We start from the raw sequence: 16624 nt of genomic DNA on the forward strand, positions 1-16624 counted from the left end.
GGGATTGATTGGAAATTTCACAGCTCAGATTGAAAGAGTTTTGTTGGGTGAGGGGATTAAGGGTGAAAGAATCCAGGCGGGGCGATGGAGTTAAGATACAGATCAGCCGTGATCTCGTTGAATGGTGGGATAGGATCAAGGAGGGGCTGAATGGGCCTCCTCCTGTTCCTGTGTAGCAGGCTCGAGGGGGACTGACTGGCAGAGATATCACATGCAGGGGGTGAATCTATTTTGTCTGGAGCACAACAGGCTAAGAATGGATTGAATCGGATTTATTTAAATTACAAAGAGTTTTGGTTGTGAGAATGGGGAAACACTGTTTCCTCTGGTTAGGGGGCAGGAGCGATGGGACATCAATTAAATAGAGAAGGAGAAGGGAGGTGAGAAGAGATTTAGTCAGTCAGAGAGTTGTTGCAGCATGGGAGGAGAGAGAGGAGGCAGTGGGATTAGTTTGTGATTGATACAGGGCTATGGGGAGAGAGCGGGGCAGTGGGATTAGTTTGTGGATTGATGCAGGGCAGAGAGCAGGGCAGTGGGATTAGTTTGGGGATTGATACAGGGCTATGGGGAGAGAGCGGGGCAGTGGGATTAGTTTGGGGATTGATACAGGACTATGGGGAGAGAGCAGGGCAGTGGAATTAATTTGGGGATTGATACAGGGCAATGTGGTGAGAGCGGGGCAGTGAGATTAGTTTGGGGATTGATACAGGGCTATGGGGAGAGAGCGGGGCAGTGGGATTGGTATGGGGATTGATACAGGGCTATGGGGAGAGAGCGGGGCAATGGGATTAGTATGGGGATTGATACAGGGCTATGGGGAGAGAGCGGGGCAATGGGATTAGTATGGGGATTGATACAGGGCTATGGGGAGAGAGCGGGGCAGTGGGATTAGTTTGGGGATTGATACAGGGCTATGGGGAGAGAGCGGGGCAGAGGGATTAGTATGGGGATTGATACAGGGCTATGGGGAGAGAGCGGGGCAGTGAGATTAGTTTGGGGATTGATAGAGGGCTATGGGGAGAGAGCGGGGCATTGGGATTAGTTTGGGGATTGATACAGGGCTATGAGGAGAGAGCGGGGCTGTGGGATTAATTTGGGGATTGATACAAGGCAATGTGGAGAGAGCATGGCAGTGGGATTAGTTTGGGGATTGATACAGGGCTATGAGGAGAGAGCGGGGCAATGGGATTAGTTTGGGGATTGATACAGGGCTATGGGGAGAGAGCGGGGCAGTGGGATTAGTATGGGGATTGATACAGGGCTATGGGGAGAGAGCGGGGCAGTGGGATTACTTTGGGGATTGATAGAGGGCTTTGGGGAGAGAGCGGGGCATTGGGATTAGTTTGGGGATTGATACAGGGCTATGAGGAGAGAGCGGGGCAGTGGGATTAGTTTGGGGATTGATACAGGGCGATGGGGAGAGAGCGGGGCAGTGGGATTGGTATGGGGATTGATACAGGGCTATAGGGAGAGAGCGGGGCAATGGGATTAGTTTGAGGATTGATACAGGACTATGGGGAGAGAGCAGGGCAGTGGGATTAGTTTGGGGATTGATACAGGGCAATGTGGTGAGAGCGGGGCAGTGAGATTAGTTTGGGGATTGATACAGGGCTATGGGGAGAGAGTGGGGCAGTGGGATTGGTATGCGGATTGATACAGGGCTATGGGGAGAGAGCGGGGCAGTGGGATTAGTTTGGGGATTGATACAGGGCTATGGGGAGAGAGCGGGGCAATGGGATTAGTATGGGGATTGATACAGGGCTATGGGGAGAGAGCGGGGCAGTGGGATTAGTATGGGGATTGATACAGGGCTATTGTAAAGACACATTGTACAGCGAGCTCGCCACTGGAATTAGACCCACCGGCCGTCCATGTCTCCGCTATAAAGACGTCTGCAAACGCGACATGAAATCGTGTGACATTGATCACAAGTCATGGGAGTCAGTTGCCAGCATTCGCCAGAGCTGGCGGGCAGCCATAAAGACATGGCTAAATTGTGGCGAGTCGAAGAGACTTAGTAGTTGGCAGGAAAAAAGACAGAGGCACAAGGGGAGAGCCAACTGTGCAACAGCCCCGACAAACACATTTCTCTGCAGCACCTGTGGAAGAGCCTGTCACTCCAGAATTGGCCTTTATAGCCACTCCAGGCGCTGCTTCACAAACCACTGACCACCTCCAGGCGCGTATCCATTGACTCTCGAGACAAGGAGGCCCAAAAGAAAAGAAAGAAGATGTGGAGAGAGCAGGGCAGTGGGGTTAGTTTCGTGATTGATTCAGTGCTATGGGGAGAGAGCGGGGCAGTGGGATTACATTGGGTATTGATACAGGGCTATGGGGAGAGAGCGGGGCAGTGGGATTAGTTTGGGGATTGATACAGGGCAATGTGGAGAGAGCGGGGCAGTGGGATTAGTTTGGGGATTGATACAGGGCAATGTGGAGAGAGCGGGGCAGTGGGATTAGTTTGGGGATTGATACAGGGCAATGTGGAGAGAGCGGGGCAGTGAGATTAGTTTGGTGATTGATTCAGTGCTATGGGGAGAGAGCGGGGCAATGGGATTAGTTTGGGGATGGATACAGGGCTATGAGGAAACAGCGGGGCAGTGGGATTAGTTTGTGATTGATACAGGGCTATGTGGAGAGAGCGGGGCAGTGGGATTAGTTTAGGGATTGATACAGGGCTATGGGGAGAGAGTGGGGCAGTGGTTTGAGTTTCGGGATTGATACAGGGCTATGGGGAGTGAGTGGGGCAGTGGGATTAGTTTGGGGATTGATACAGAGCTGTGTGGAGAGAGCGGGGCAGTGGGATTAGTTTGGGGATTGATACAAGGCTATGGGGAGAGAGCGGGGCAGTGGGATTTCTTTGGGGATTGATACAGGGCTATGGGGAAGAGAGTGGGGCAGTGGGATTAGTTTGGGGATTAATACAGGGCTATGGGGACAGAGCGGGGCAGTGGGATTAGTTTGGGGATTAATGCAGGGCTATGGGGACCGCGCGGGGCAGTGGGATTAGTTTGGGGATTGATTCAGTGCTGTGGGGAGAGAGCGGGGCAATGGGATTAGTTTGGGAATTGATACAGGGCTATGGGGAGAGAGCGGGCCAGTGGGATTAGTTTGGGGATTGATCCAGGGCGATGAGGTGATAGCGTGGCAGTTGGATTAGTTTGGAGATTGGTACAAGGATATGGGGAGAGGGCGGGCCAGTGGGATTAGTTTGGGGATTGAGACAGGGCGATGGGGACAGTATACGGCAGTGGGATTATTTTGGGGATTGATTCAGGGCTATGGGGAGAGAGCGGGGCAGTGGGATTTGTTTGGGGATTGATACAGGGCTATGGGGAGAGAGTGGGGCAGTGGGATTAGTTTGGGGATTAATACAGGGCTATGGGGAGAGAGAAGGGCAGTGGGATTAGTTTGGGATTGATACAGGGCTATGTGGAGAGAGCGGGGCAGTGGGATTAGTTTGGGGATTAATGCAGGGCTATGGGGAGAGAGCGGGGCAGTGGGATTAGTTTGGGGATTGATACAGGGCTAAGGGGAGAGAGTGGGGCAGTGGGATTAGTTTGGGGATTGATACAGGTCTATGGGGAGAGAGCGGGGCAGTGGGATTAGTTTGGGGATTGATACAGGTCTATGGGGAGAGAGCGGGGCAGTGGGATTAGTTTGGGGATTGATACAGGGCTAAGGGGAGAGAGTGGGGCAGTGGGATTAGTTTGGGGATTAATACAGGGCTATGGGGAGAGAGAAGGGTAGTGGGATTAGTTTGGGATTGATACAGGTCTATGGGGAGAGAGCGGGGCAGTGGGTTTAGTTTGGGGATTGATACAGGGCTATGGGGAGAGAGCGGGGCAATGGGATTAGTTTGGGAATTGATACAGGGCTATGGGGAGAGAGCGGGCCAGTGGGATTAGTTTGGGGATTGATACAGGGCGATGAGGTGATAGCGTGGCAGTTGGATTAGTTTGGAGATTGGTACAAGGATATGGGGAGAGGGCGGGCCAGTGGGATTAGTTTGGGGATTGAGACAGGGCGATGGGCACAGTATACGGCAGTGGGATTATTTTGGGGATTGATTCAGGGCTATGGGGAGAGAGCGGGGCAGTGAGATTTGTTTGGGGATTGATACAGGGCTATGGGGAGAGATCGGGCAAGTGGGATTAGTTTGGGGATTGATACAGGGTTATGGGGAGAGAGCGGGGCAGTGGGATTAATTTGGGGATTGATACAGGGCTATGGGGAGAGAGTGGGGCAGTGGTATTCGTTTGGGGATTGATACAGGGCGATGAGGAGATAGCGTGGAAGTTGGATTAGTTTCGGGATTGGTACAGGGATATGGGGTAAGAGCGGGGCTGTGGGATTTGTTTGGGGATTGATACAGGGATATGGGGAGAGAGCGGGGCAGTGGGATTTGTTTGGGGATTGATACAGGGCTATGGGGAGAGAGCGGGGCAGTGGAATTTGTTTGGGGATTGATACAGGGCTATGGGGAGAGAGTGGGGCAGTGGGATTAGTTTGGGATTGATACAGGGCTATGTGGAGAGAGCGGGGCAGTGGGATTAGTTTGGGGATTAATGCAGGGCTAAGGGGAGAGAGTGGGGCAGTGGGATTAGATTGGGGATTAATACAGGGCTATGGGGAGAGAGAAGGGTAGTGGGATTAGTTTGGGATTGATACAGGGTTATGGGGAGAGAGCGGGGCAGTGGGATTAGTTTGGGGATTGATACAGGTCTATGGGGAGAGAGCGGGGCAGTGGGATTAGTTTGGGGATTGATACAGGGCTAAGGGGAGAGAGTGGGGCAGTGGGATTAGTTTGGGGATTAATACAGGGCTATGGGGAGAGAGAAGGGTAGTGGGATTAGTTTGGGATTGATACAGGGCTATGGGGAGAGAGCGGGGCAGTGGGATTAGTTTGGGGATTGATACAGGGCTATGTGGAGAGAGCGGGGCAGTGGGATTAGTTTGGGGATTAATGCAGGGCTATGGGGAGAGAGCGGGGCAGTGGGATTAGTTTGGGGATTGATACAGGTCTATGGGGAGAGAGCGGGGCAGTGGGATTAGTTTGGGGATTGATACAGGGCTCTGGGGACAGAGCGGGGCAGTGGGATTAGTTTGGGGATTGATACAGGGCTATGGGGACAGAGCGGGGCAGTGGGATTAGTTTGGGGATTGATACAGGGCTATGGGGAGAGAGCTAGGCAGTGGGATTAGTTTGGGGATTGATACAGGGCTATGGGGAGAGAGCGGGGCAGTGGGATTAGTTTGTGGATTGATAGAGGGCTATGGGGAGAGAGCGGGGCAGTGGGATTAGTTTGAGATTGATCCTGGGCTATGGGCCGCGAGTGGGGCAGTGGGATTAGTTTGGGGATTGATACAGGGCTATGGGGAGAGAGCGGGGCAGTGGGATTAGTTTGGTGATTGATACAGGACTATGCGGAGGGAGTGGGGCAGTGGGATTAGTTTGGGGATTGATACAGGGCGATGGGGAAAGAGCGGGGCAGTGGGATCAGTTTGAGATTGATACTGGGCTATGGGGAGAGAGCGGGACAGTGGGATTAGTTTGGGGATTGATACAGGGCGATGGGGAGAGAGCGGGGTAGTGGGATTAGTTTGAGATTGATACTGGGCTATGGGGAGAGAGTGGGGCAGTGGGATCAGTTTGAGATTGATACTGGGCTATGGGCCGAGAGTGGGGCAGTGGGATTAGTTTGGGGATTGATACAGGGCGATGGGGAGAGAGCGGGGCAGTGGGATTAGTTTGGGGATTGATACAGGGCGATGGGGAGAGAGCGGGGCAGTGGGATTAGTTTGGTGATTGATACAGGACTATGCGGAGGGAGTGGGGCAGTGGGATTAGTTTGAGATTGATACCGGGCTATGGGGAGAGAGCGGGGCAGTGGGATCAGTTTGAGATTGATACAGGGCTATGGGGAGAGAGCGGGGCAGTGGGATTAGTTTGGGATTGATACAGGGCTATGGGGAGAGAGCGGGGCAGTGGAATTAATTTGGGGATTGATACAGGGCTATGAGGAGAGAGCGGGACAGTGGGATTAGTTTGGGGATTGATACAGGGCTATGAGGAGAGAGCGGGGCAGTGGGATTAGTTTGGTGATTGATACAGGGCTATGGGGAGAGAGCGGGGCAGTGGGATTAGTTTGGGGATTGATACAGGGCTATGGGGAGAGAGCGGGGCAGTGGGATTAGTTTGGGGATTGATACAGGGCTATGGGGAGAGAGTGGGACAGTGGGATGTGTTTCGGGATTGATACAGGGCGATGGGGAAAGAGCGGGGCTGTGGGATTAGTTTGGAATTGATACTGGGCTATGGGCCGAGAGTGGGGCAATGGTATTAGTTTGGGGATTGATACAGGGCTATGAGGAGATAACGTGGCAGTTGGATTAGTTTGTGGATTGGGACAGGGATATGGGGAGAGAGCGGGGCAGTGGCATTAGTTTGGGGATTGATACAGGGCTATGGGGAGAGAGCGGGGCAGTGGGATTAGTTTGGGGATTGATACAGGGCTATGGGGAGAGAGCGGGGCAGTGGGATTTGTTTGGGGATTGATACAGGGCTATAGGGAGAGAGCGGGGCAATGGGATTAGTTTGGGGATTGATACAGGGCTATGGGGAGAGAGCGGGGCAGTGGGATACGTTTGCGGATTAATACAGGGCTATGGGGAGAGAGAAGGGCAGTGGGATTAGTTTGGGATTGATACAGGGCTATGGGGACAGAGCGGGGCAGTGGGATTAGTTTGGAGATTGATACAGGGCTATGGGGACCGCGCGGGGCAGTGGGATTAGTTTGGGGATTGATACAGGTCTATGGGGAGAGAGCGGGGCAGTGGGATTAGTTTGGGGATTGATACAGGGCTAAGGGGAGAGAGTGGGGCAGCGGGATTAGTTTGGGGATTGATACAGGGCTATGGGGAGAGAGCGGGGCAGTGGGATTAGTTTGGGGATTGATACAGGGCTATGGGGACAGAGCGGGCCAGTGGGATTAGTTTGGGGATTGATACAAGGCTATGGGGAGAGAGCGGGGCAGTGGGATTAGATTGGGGATTGATACAGGGCTATGGGGAGAGAGTGGGGCATTGGGATTAGTTTGGGGATTGATACAGGGCTATGGGGAGAGAGCGGGGCAGTGGGATGTGTTTCTGGATTGATACAGGGCTCTGTGGAGAGAGTGGGGCATTGAGATTAGTTTGGGGATTGATACAGGGCTCTGGGGAGAGAGCGGGGCATTGGGATTAGTTTGGAATTGATACTGGGCTATGGGCCGAGAGTGGGGCAATGGTATTAGTTTGGGGATTGATACAGGGCGATGGGGAGAGAGCGGGGCAGTGGGATTAGTTTGGGGATTGAGACAGGGATATGGGGAGAGAGCGGGGCAGTGGGATTGGTTTGTGGATTGATACAGGGCGATGGGGAGAGAGCGGGGCAGTGGGATTAGTTTGTGGATTGATACAGGGATATGGGGAGAGAGCGGGGCAGTGGCATTAGTTTGGGGATTGATACACGCCTATCGGGAGAGAGCGGGGCATTGGGATTAGTTTGAGATTGATACTGGGCTATATGCCGAGAATGGGGCAATGGGATTAGTTTGGGGATTGATACAGGTCTATGTGGAGAGAGCGGGGCAGTGGGATTAGTTTGGGGACTGATACAGGGCTATGGGTAGAGAGCGTGGCAGTGGGATTAGTTTGGGGATTGATACAGGGATATGGGGAGAGAGCGGGGCAGTGGAATTAGTTTGGGGATTGATACAGGGCTATGGGGAGAGAGCGGGGCAGTCGGATTAGTTTGTGGATGGATACAGGGCTATGGGGAGAGAGCGGGGCAGTGGAATTAGTTTGGGGATTAATACAGGGCTTTGGGGAGAGAGAAGGGCAGTGGGATTAGTTTGTGATTGATACAGGGCTATGGGGAGAGAGCTGGGCAGTGGGATTAGTTTGGGGATTGATACAGGGCTATGTGGAGGGAACAGGGCAGTGGGTTTAGTTTGGTGATTGATTCAGTGCTGTGGGGAGAGAGCGGGGCAGTGGGATTAGTTTGTGATTGATACAGGGCTATGGGGAGAGAGCTGGGCAGTGAGATTAGTTTGGGGATTGATACAGGGCTATGGGGAGAGAGCGGGGCAGTGGGATTAGTTTGTGATTGATACAGGGCTATGGGGAGAGAGCTGGGCAGTGAGATTAGTTTGGGGATTGATACAGGGCTATGGGGAGAGAGCGGGGCAGTGGGATTAGTTTGGGGATTGATACAGGGCTATGTGGAGGGAACAGGGCAGTGGGTTTAGTTTGGTGATTGATTCAGTGCTGTGGGGAGAGAGCGGGGCAATGGGATTAGTTTGGGAATTGATACAGGGCGATGAGGTGATAGCGTGGCAGTTGGATTAGTTTGGAGATTGGTACAAGGATATGGGGAGAGGGCGGGCCAGTGGGATTAGTTTGGGGATTGAGACAGGGCGATGGGGACAGTATACGGCAGTGGGATTAGTTTGGGGATTGATACAGGGCAACGTGGAGAGAGCGGGGCAGTGAGATTTGTTTGGGGATTGATACAGGGCGATGGGGAGAGATCGGGCAAGTGGGATTAGTTTGGGGATTGATACAGGGTTATGGGGAGAGAGCGGGGCAGTGGGATTAATTTGGGGATTGATACAGGGCTATGGGGAGAGAGTGGGGCAGTGGTATTAGTTTGGGGATTGATACAGGGCTATGAGGAGATAGCGTGGAAGTTGGATTAGTTTCGGGATTGGTACAGGGATATGGGGTAAGAGCGGGGCTGTGGGATTTGTTTGGGGATTGATACAGGGATATGGGGAGAGAGCGGGGCAGTGGGATTTGTTTGGGGATTGATACAGGGCTATGGGGAGAGAGCGGGGCAGTGGGATTAGTTTGGGGATTAATACAGGGCTATGGGGAGAGAGAAGGGCAGTGGGATTAGTTTGGGATTGATACAGGGCTATGTGGAGAGAGCGGGGCAGTGGGATTAGTTTGGGGATTGATACAGGGCTATGTGGAGAGAGCGGGGCAGTGGGATTAGTTTGGGGATTGATACAGGGCTATGTGCAGAGAGCGGGGCAGTGGGATTAGTTTGGGGATTGATACAGGGCTATGGGGAGAGAGCGGGGCAGTGGGATTAGTTTGGGGATTGATACAGGTCTATGGGGAGAGAGCGAGGCAGTGGGATTAGTTTGGGGATTGATACAGGGCTAAGGGGAGAGAGTGGGGCAGTGGGATTAGTTTGGGGATTAATACAGGGCTATGGGGAGAGAGAAGGGCAGTGGGATTAGTTTGGGGATTAATACAGGGCTATGGGGAGAGAGCGGGGCAGTGGGATTAGTTTGGGGATTGATACAGGTCTATGGGGAGAGAGCGGGGCAGTGGGATTAGTTTGGGGATTGATACAGGACTATGGGGAGAGAGCGGGGCAGTGGGATTAGTTTGGGGATTGATACAGGGCTCTGGGGACAGAGCGGGGCAGTGGGATTAGTTTGGGGATTGATACAGGGCTATGGGGACAGAGCGGGGCAGTGGGATTAGTTTGGGGATTGATACAGGGCTATGGGGACAGAGCGGGGCAGTGGGATTAGTTTGGGGATTGATACAGGGCTATGGGGAGAGAGCGGGGCAGTGGGATTAGTTTGGGGATTGATACAGGGCTCTGGGGACAGAGCGGGGCAGTGGGATTAGTTTGGGGATTGATACAGGGCTATGGGGACAGAGCGGGGCAGTGGGATTAGTTTGGGGATTGATACAGGGCTATGGGGACAGAGCGGGGCAGTGGGATTAGTTTGGGGATTGATACAGGGCTATGGGGAGAGAGCGGGGCAGTGGGATTAGTTTGGGGATTGATACAGGGCTCTGGGGACAGAGCGGGGCAGTGGGATTAGTTTGGGGATTGATACAGGGCTATGGGGAGAGAGCGGGGCAGTGGGATTAGTTTGGGGATTGATGCAGGGATATGGGGAGAGAGCGGGGCAGTGGGATTAGTTTGGGGATTGATACAGGGCTATGGGGAGAGAGTGGGGCAGTGGGATTAGTTTGGGGATTGATACAGGGCTATGGGGAGAGAGCGGGGCAGTGGGATTAGTTTGGGGATTGATGCAGGGATATGGGGAGAGAGCGGGGCAGTGGGATTAGTTTGGGGATTGATACAGGGCTATGGGGGGAGAGCGGGGCAGTGGGATTAGTTTGGGGATTGATACTGGGCTATGGGCCGAGAGTGGGGAAGTGGGATTAGTTTGGGGATTGATACAGGGCTATGGGGAGAGAGCGGGGCAGTGGGATTAGTTTGGTGATTGATACAGGACTATGCGGAGGGAGTGGGGCAGTGGGATTAGTTTGAGATTGATACTGGGCTATGGGGTGAGAGCGGGGCAGTGGGATCAGTTTGAGATTGATACTGGGCTATGGGGAGAGAGCGGGGTAATGGGATTAGTTTGAGATTGATACAGGGCTATGGGGAGAGAGCGGGGCAGTGGGATTAGTTTGGGGATTGAAACAGGGCTATGGGGAGAGAGCGGGGCAGTGGGATTAGTTTGGGGATTGATGCAGGGCTATGGGGAGAGAGTGGGGCAGTGGGATCAGTTTGAGATTGATACTGGGCTATGGGCCGAGAGTGGGGCAGTGGGATTAGTTTGGGGATTGATACAGGACTATGCGGAGGGAGTGGGGCAGTGGGATTAGTTTGAGATTGATACAGGGCTATGGGGAGAGAGCGGGGCAGTGGGATCAGTTTGAGATTGATACAGGGCTATGGGGAGAGAGCGGGGCAGTGGGATTAGTTTGGGATTGATACAGGGCTATGGGGAGAGAGCGGGGCAGTGGAATTAATTTGGGGATTGATACAGGGCTATGAGGAGAGAGCGGGACAGTGGGATTAGTTTGGGGATTGATACAGGGCTATGTGGAGGTAACAGGGCATTGGGTTTAGTTTGGTGATTGATTCAGTGCTGTGGGGAGAGAGCGGGGCAATGGGATTAGTTTGGGGATTGATACAGGGCTATGGGGAGAGAGCGGGGCAGTGGGATTCGTTTGGGGATTGATCCAGGGCTATGAGGAGATAGCGTGGCAGTTGGATTAGTTTGGAGATTGGTACAGGGATATGGGGAGAGGGCGGGGCAGTGGGATTAGTTTGGGGATTGATACAGGGATATGGGGAGAGAGCGGGGCAGTGCGGTTACTTTGGGGATTGATTCAGTGCTCTGGGGAGAGAGCGGGGCAGTGGAATGAGATTGGGGATTGATACAGGGCTATGGGGAGAGAGTGGGGCATTGGGATTAGTTTGGGGATTGATACAGGGCTATGGGGAGAGAGAGGGGCAGTGGGATTAGTTTGGGGATTGATACACGGCTAAGGGGAAAGAGCGGGGCAGTGAGATTTGTTTGGGGATTGATACAGGGCTATGGGGAGAGAGCGGGGCAGTGGGATTAGTTTGGGGATTGAGACAGGGCGATGGGGACAGTATACGGCAGTGGGATTATTTTGGGGATTGATACAGGGCTATGGGGAGAAAGCGGGGCAGTGGGATTAGTTTGGGGATTGATTCAGTGCTATGGGGAGAGAGCGGGGCAGTGAGATTTGTTTGGGGATTGATACAGGGCTATGGGGATAGAGCGGGGCAGTGGAATTAGTTTGGGGATTGACACAGGGCTGTGGGGAGAGAGTGGGGCAGTGGAATTAGTTTGGGGATTGATACAGGACTATGGGGGGAGAGTGGGGCAGTGGAATTAGTTTGGGGATTGATACAGGGCTGTGGGGAGAGAGTGGGGCAGTGGAATTAGTTTGGGGATTGATACAGGGTTATGGGGAGAGAGCGGGGCAGTGGGATTAGTTTGGGGATTGATACAGGGCTGTGGGGAGAGAGTGGGGCAGTTGAATTAGTTTGGGGATTGATACAGGGTTATGGGGAGAGAGCGGGGCAGTGGAATTAGTTTGGGGATTAATACAGGGCTGTGGGGAGAGAGCGGGGCAGTGGGATTAGTTGGTGATTGATACAGGGCTATGGGGTGAGAGTGGGGCAGTGGAATTAGTTTGGGGATTGATACAGGGCTATGGGGAGAGAGTGGGGCAGTGGGATTAGTTTGGGGATTGATACAGGGCTATGGGGACAGAGCGGGGCAGTGGGATTAGTTTGGGGATTAATGCAGGGCTATGGGGACCGCGCGGGGCAGTGGGATTAGTTTGGGGATTGATTCAGTGCTGTGGGGAGAGAGCGGGGCAATGGGATTAGTTTGGGAATTGATACAGGGCTATGGGGAGAGAGCGGGCCAGTGGGATTAGTTTGGGGATTGATACAGGGCTATGGGGAGAGAGCGGGGCAGTGGGATTAGTTTGGGAATTGATACAGGGCTATGGGGAGAGAGCGGGCCAGTGGGATTAGTTTGGGGATTGATACAGGGCGATGAGGTGATAGCGTGGCAGTTGGATTAGTTTGGAGATTGGTACAAGGATATGGGGAGAGGGCGGGCCAGTGGGATTAGTTTGGGGATTGAGACAGGGCGATGGGGACAGTATACGGCAGTGGGATTATTTTGGGGATTGATTCAGGGCTATGGGGAGAGAGCGGGGCAGTGGGATTAGTTTGGGGATTGAGACAGGGCGATGGGGACAGTATACGGCAGTGGGATTATTTTGGGGATTGATACAGGGCTATGGGGAGAGAGCGGGGCAGTGGGATTAGTTTGGGGATTGATTCAGTGCTAAGGGGAGAGAGCGGGGCAGTGAGATTTGTTTGGGGATTGATACAGGGCTATGGGGATAGAGCGGGGCAGTGGAATTAGTTTGGGGATTGATACAGGGATATGGGGAGAGAGCGGGGCAGTGCGGTTACTTTGGGGATTGATTCAGTGCTCTGGGGAGAGAGCGGGGCAGTGGAATGAGATTGGGGATTGATACAGGGCTATGGGGAGAGAGTGGGGCATTGGGATTAGTTTGGGGATTGATACAGGGCTATGGGGAGAGAGAGGGGCAGTGGGATTAGTTTGGGGATTGATACACGGCTAAGGGGAAAGAGCGGGGCAGTGAGATTTGTTTGGGGATTGATACAGGGCTATGGGGAGAGAGCGGGGCAGTGGGATTAGTTTGGGGATTGAGACAGGGCGATGGGGACAGTATACGGCAGTGGGATTATTTTGGGGATTGATACAGGGCTATGGGGAGAAAGCGGGGCAGTGGGATTAGTTTGGGGATTGATTCAGTGCTATGGGGAGAGAGCGGGGCAGTGAGATTTGTTTGGGGATTGATACAGGGCTATGGGGATAGAGCGGGGCAGTGGAATTAGTTTGGGGATTGACACAGGGCTGTGGGGAGAGAGTGGGGCAGTGGAATTAGTTTGGGGATTGATACAGGACTATGGGGGGAGAGTGGGGCAGTGGAATTAGTTTGGGGATTGATACAGGGCTGTGGGGAGAGAGTGGGGCAGTGGAATTAGTTTGGGGATTGATACAGGGTTATGGGGAGAGAGCGGGGCAGTGGGATTAGTTTGGGGATTGATACAGGGCTGTGGGGAGAGAGTGGGGCAGTTGAATTAGTTTGGGGATTGATACAGGGTTATGGGGAGAGAGCGGGGCAGTGGAATTAGTTTGGGGATTAATACAGGGCTGTGGGGAGAGAGCGGGGCAGTGGGATTAGTTGGTGATTGATACAGGGCTATGGGGTGAGAGTGGGGCAGTGGAATTAGTTTGGGGATTGATACAGGGCTATGGGGAGAGAGTGGGGCAGTGGGATTAGTTTGGGGATTGATACAGGGCTATGGGGACAGAGCGGGGCAGTGGGATTAGTTTGGGGATTAATGCAGGGCTATGGGGACCGCGCGGGGCAATGGGATTAGTTTGGGGATTGATTCAGTGCTGTGGGGAGAGAGCGGGGCAATGGGATTAGTTTGGGAATTGATACAGGGCTATGGGGAGAGAGCGGGCCAGTGGGATTAGTTTGGGGATTGATACAGGGCTATGGGGAGAGAGCGGGGCAGTGGGATTAGTTTGGGAATTGATACAGGGCTATGGGGAGAGAGCGGGCCAGTGGGATTAGTTTGGGGATTGATACAGGGCGATGAGGTGATAGCGTGGCAGTTGGATTAGTTTGGAGATTGGTACAAGGATATGGGGAGAGGGCGGGCCAGTGGGATTAGTTTGGGGATTGAGACAGGGCGATGGGGACAGTATACGGCAGTGGGATTATTTTGGGGATTGATTCAGGGCTATGGGGAGAGAGCGGGGCAGTGGGATTAGTTTGGGGATTGAGACAGGGCGATGGGGACAGTATACGGCAGTGGGATTATTTTGGGGATTGATACAGGGCTATGGGTAGAGAGCGGGGCAGTGGGATTAGTTTGGGGATTGATTCAGTGCTAAGGGGAGAGAGCGGGGCAGTGAGATTTGTTTGGGGATTGATACAGGGCTATGGGGATAGAGCGGGGCAGTGGAATTAGTTTGGGGATTGATACAGGGCTGTGGGGAGAGAGTGGGGCAGTGGAATTAGTTTGGGGATTGATACAGGACTATGGGGGGAGAGTGGGGCAGTGGAATTAGTTTGGGGATTGATACAGGGCTGTGGGGAGAGAGTGGGGCAGTGGAATTAGTTTGGGGATTGATACAGGGTTATGGGGAGAGAGCGGGGCAGTGGGATTAGTTTGGGGATTGATACAGGGCTGTGGGGAGAGAGTGGGGCAGTTGAATTAGTTTGGGGATTGATACAGGGTTATGGGGAGAGAGCGGGGCAGTGGAATTAGTTTGGGGATTAATACAGGGCTGTGGGGAGAGAGCGGGGCAGTGGGATTAGTTGGTGATTGATACAGGGCTATGGGGAAAGAGCGGGGCAGTGGAATTAGTTTGGGGATTGATACAGGGCTATGGGGAGAGAGTGGGGCAGTGGGATTAGTTTGGGGATTGATACAGGGCTATGGGGACCGCGCGGGGCAGTGGGATTAGTTTGGGGATTGATTCAGTGCTGTGGGGAGAGAGCGGGGCAATGGGATTAGTTTGGGAATTGATACAGGGCTATGGGGAGAGAGCGGGCCAGTGGGATTAGTTTGGGGATTGATACAGGGCGATGAGGTGATAGCGTGGCAGTTGGATTAGTTTGGAGATTGGTACAAGGATATGGGGAGAGGGCGGGCCAGTGGGATTAGTTTGGGGATTGAGACAGGGCGATGGGGACAGTATACGGCAGTGGGATTATTTTGGGGATTGATTCAGGGCTATGGGGAGAGAGCGGGGCAGTGGGATTAGTTTGGGGATTGATACAGGGCAACGTGGAGAGAGCGGGGCAGTGAGATTTGTTTGGGGATTGATACAGGGCTATGGGGAGAGATCGGGCAAGTGGGATTAGTTTGGGGATTGATACAGGGTTATGGGGAGAGAGCGGGGCAGTGGGATTAATTTGGGGATTGATACAGGGCTATGGGGAGAGAGTGGGGCAGTGGTATTAGTTTGGGGATTGATACAGGGCTATGAGGAGATAGCGTGGAAGTTGGATTAGTTTCGGGATTGGTACAGGGATATGGGGTAAGAGCGGGGCTGTGGGATTTGTTTGGGGATTGATACAGGGCTATGGGGAGAGAGCGGGGCAGTGGGATTTGTTTGGGGATTGATACAGGGCTATGGGGAGAGAGTGGGGCAGTGGGATTAGTTTGGGGATTAATACAGGGCTATGGGGAGAGAGAAGGGCAGTGGGATTAGTTTGGGATTGATACAGGGCTATGGGGAGAGAGCGGGGCAATGGGATTAGTTTGGGAATTGATACAGGGCTATGGGGAGAGAGCGGGCCAGTGGGATTAGTTTGGGGATTGATACAGGGCGATGAGGTGATAGCGTGGCAGTTGGATTAGTTTGGAGATTGGTACAAGGATATGGGGAGAGGGCGGGCCAGTGGGATTAGTTTGGGGATTGATACAGGGCGATGGGGACAGTATACGGCAGTGGGATTATTTTGGGGATTGATTCAGGGCTATGGGGAGAGAGCGGGGCAGTGGGATTAGTTTGGGGATTGATACAGGGCAACGTGGAGAGAGCGGGGCAGTGAGATTTGTTTGGGGATTGATACAGGGCTATGGGGAGAGATCGGGCAAGTGGGATTAGTTTGGGGATTGATACAGGGTTATGGGGAGAGAGCGGGGCAGTGGGATTAATTTGGGGATTGATACAGGGCTATGGGGAGAGAGTGGGGCAGTGGTATCAGTTTGGGGATTGGTACAGGGCTATGGGGAGCGAGCGGGGCTGTGGGATTAGTTTGGGGATTGATACAGGCCACTGATGCTTTCTCTCTGCCTTTGTGTGTTCCCCACAGCATCCCCGGCGAGGGGCCCAGCAACCCCCTGAAGATGGAGGACGAGCGCCGGGAGAAGACGTTCCTCGACAGTGCCAGCATCGACATGAGGAGTGGCAGCATCCGTTTCCGGGCGGCGGGTCCCGAGCGGGCGCTGTCGGAGGCCACGGGCGAGATGGGCAACTCCTGCCACCGCTGCCTCCTGGCAGTGGGCATTCTGGGGCTCCTGGTCGGAGGGGCAGCCACGGGGGTGGCGTACGGGCGGGGGGCGGTCGACTCCCCCGTCCTCCCCGCCCTGGGGCTGGGACTTCTGGGGGCGGCCGTCCTGGCCCTGGTGGGCAGCTGGGTGGTCTCCAGG

General features: G+C 53.8%; 1 protein-coding gene across 1 annotated transcript in view; it reads left to right on the top strand.

The window, feature by feature from the left end:
• atg12 (ATG12 autophagy related 12 homolog (S. cerevisiae)) overlaps positions 1-16624 on the top strand; it is a 31957-nt gene that overhangs the window by 15010 nt on the left and 323 nt on the right. Inside the window, exon 4 of the mRNA XM_068022029.1 lies at positions 16288-16624. This exon is cut by the window's right edge and continues 323 nt beyond it. Coding sequence (XP_067878130.1) covers positions 16288-16624 — 337 coding nt within the window. The remainder of the gene's footprint in view (positions 1-16287) is intronic.

The sequence above is a fragment of the Heterodontus francisci genome, chromosome 45, assembly GCF_036365525.1.
Source record: "Heterodontus francisci isolate sHetFra1 chromosome 45, sHetFra1.hap1, whole genome shotgun sequence".
NCBI classification, from domain to species: domain Eukaryota; kingdom Metazoa; phylum Chordata; class Chondrichthyes; order Heterodontiformes; family Heterodontidae; genus Heterodontus; species Heterodontus francisci.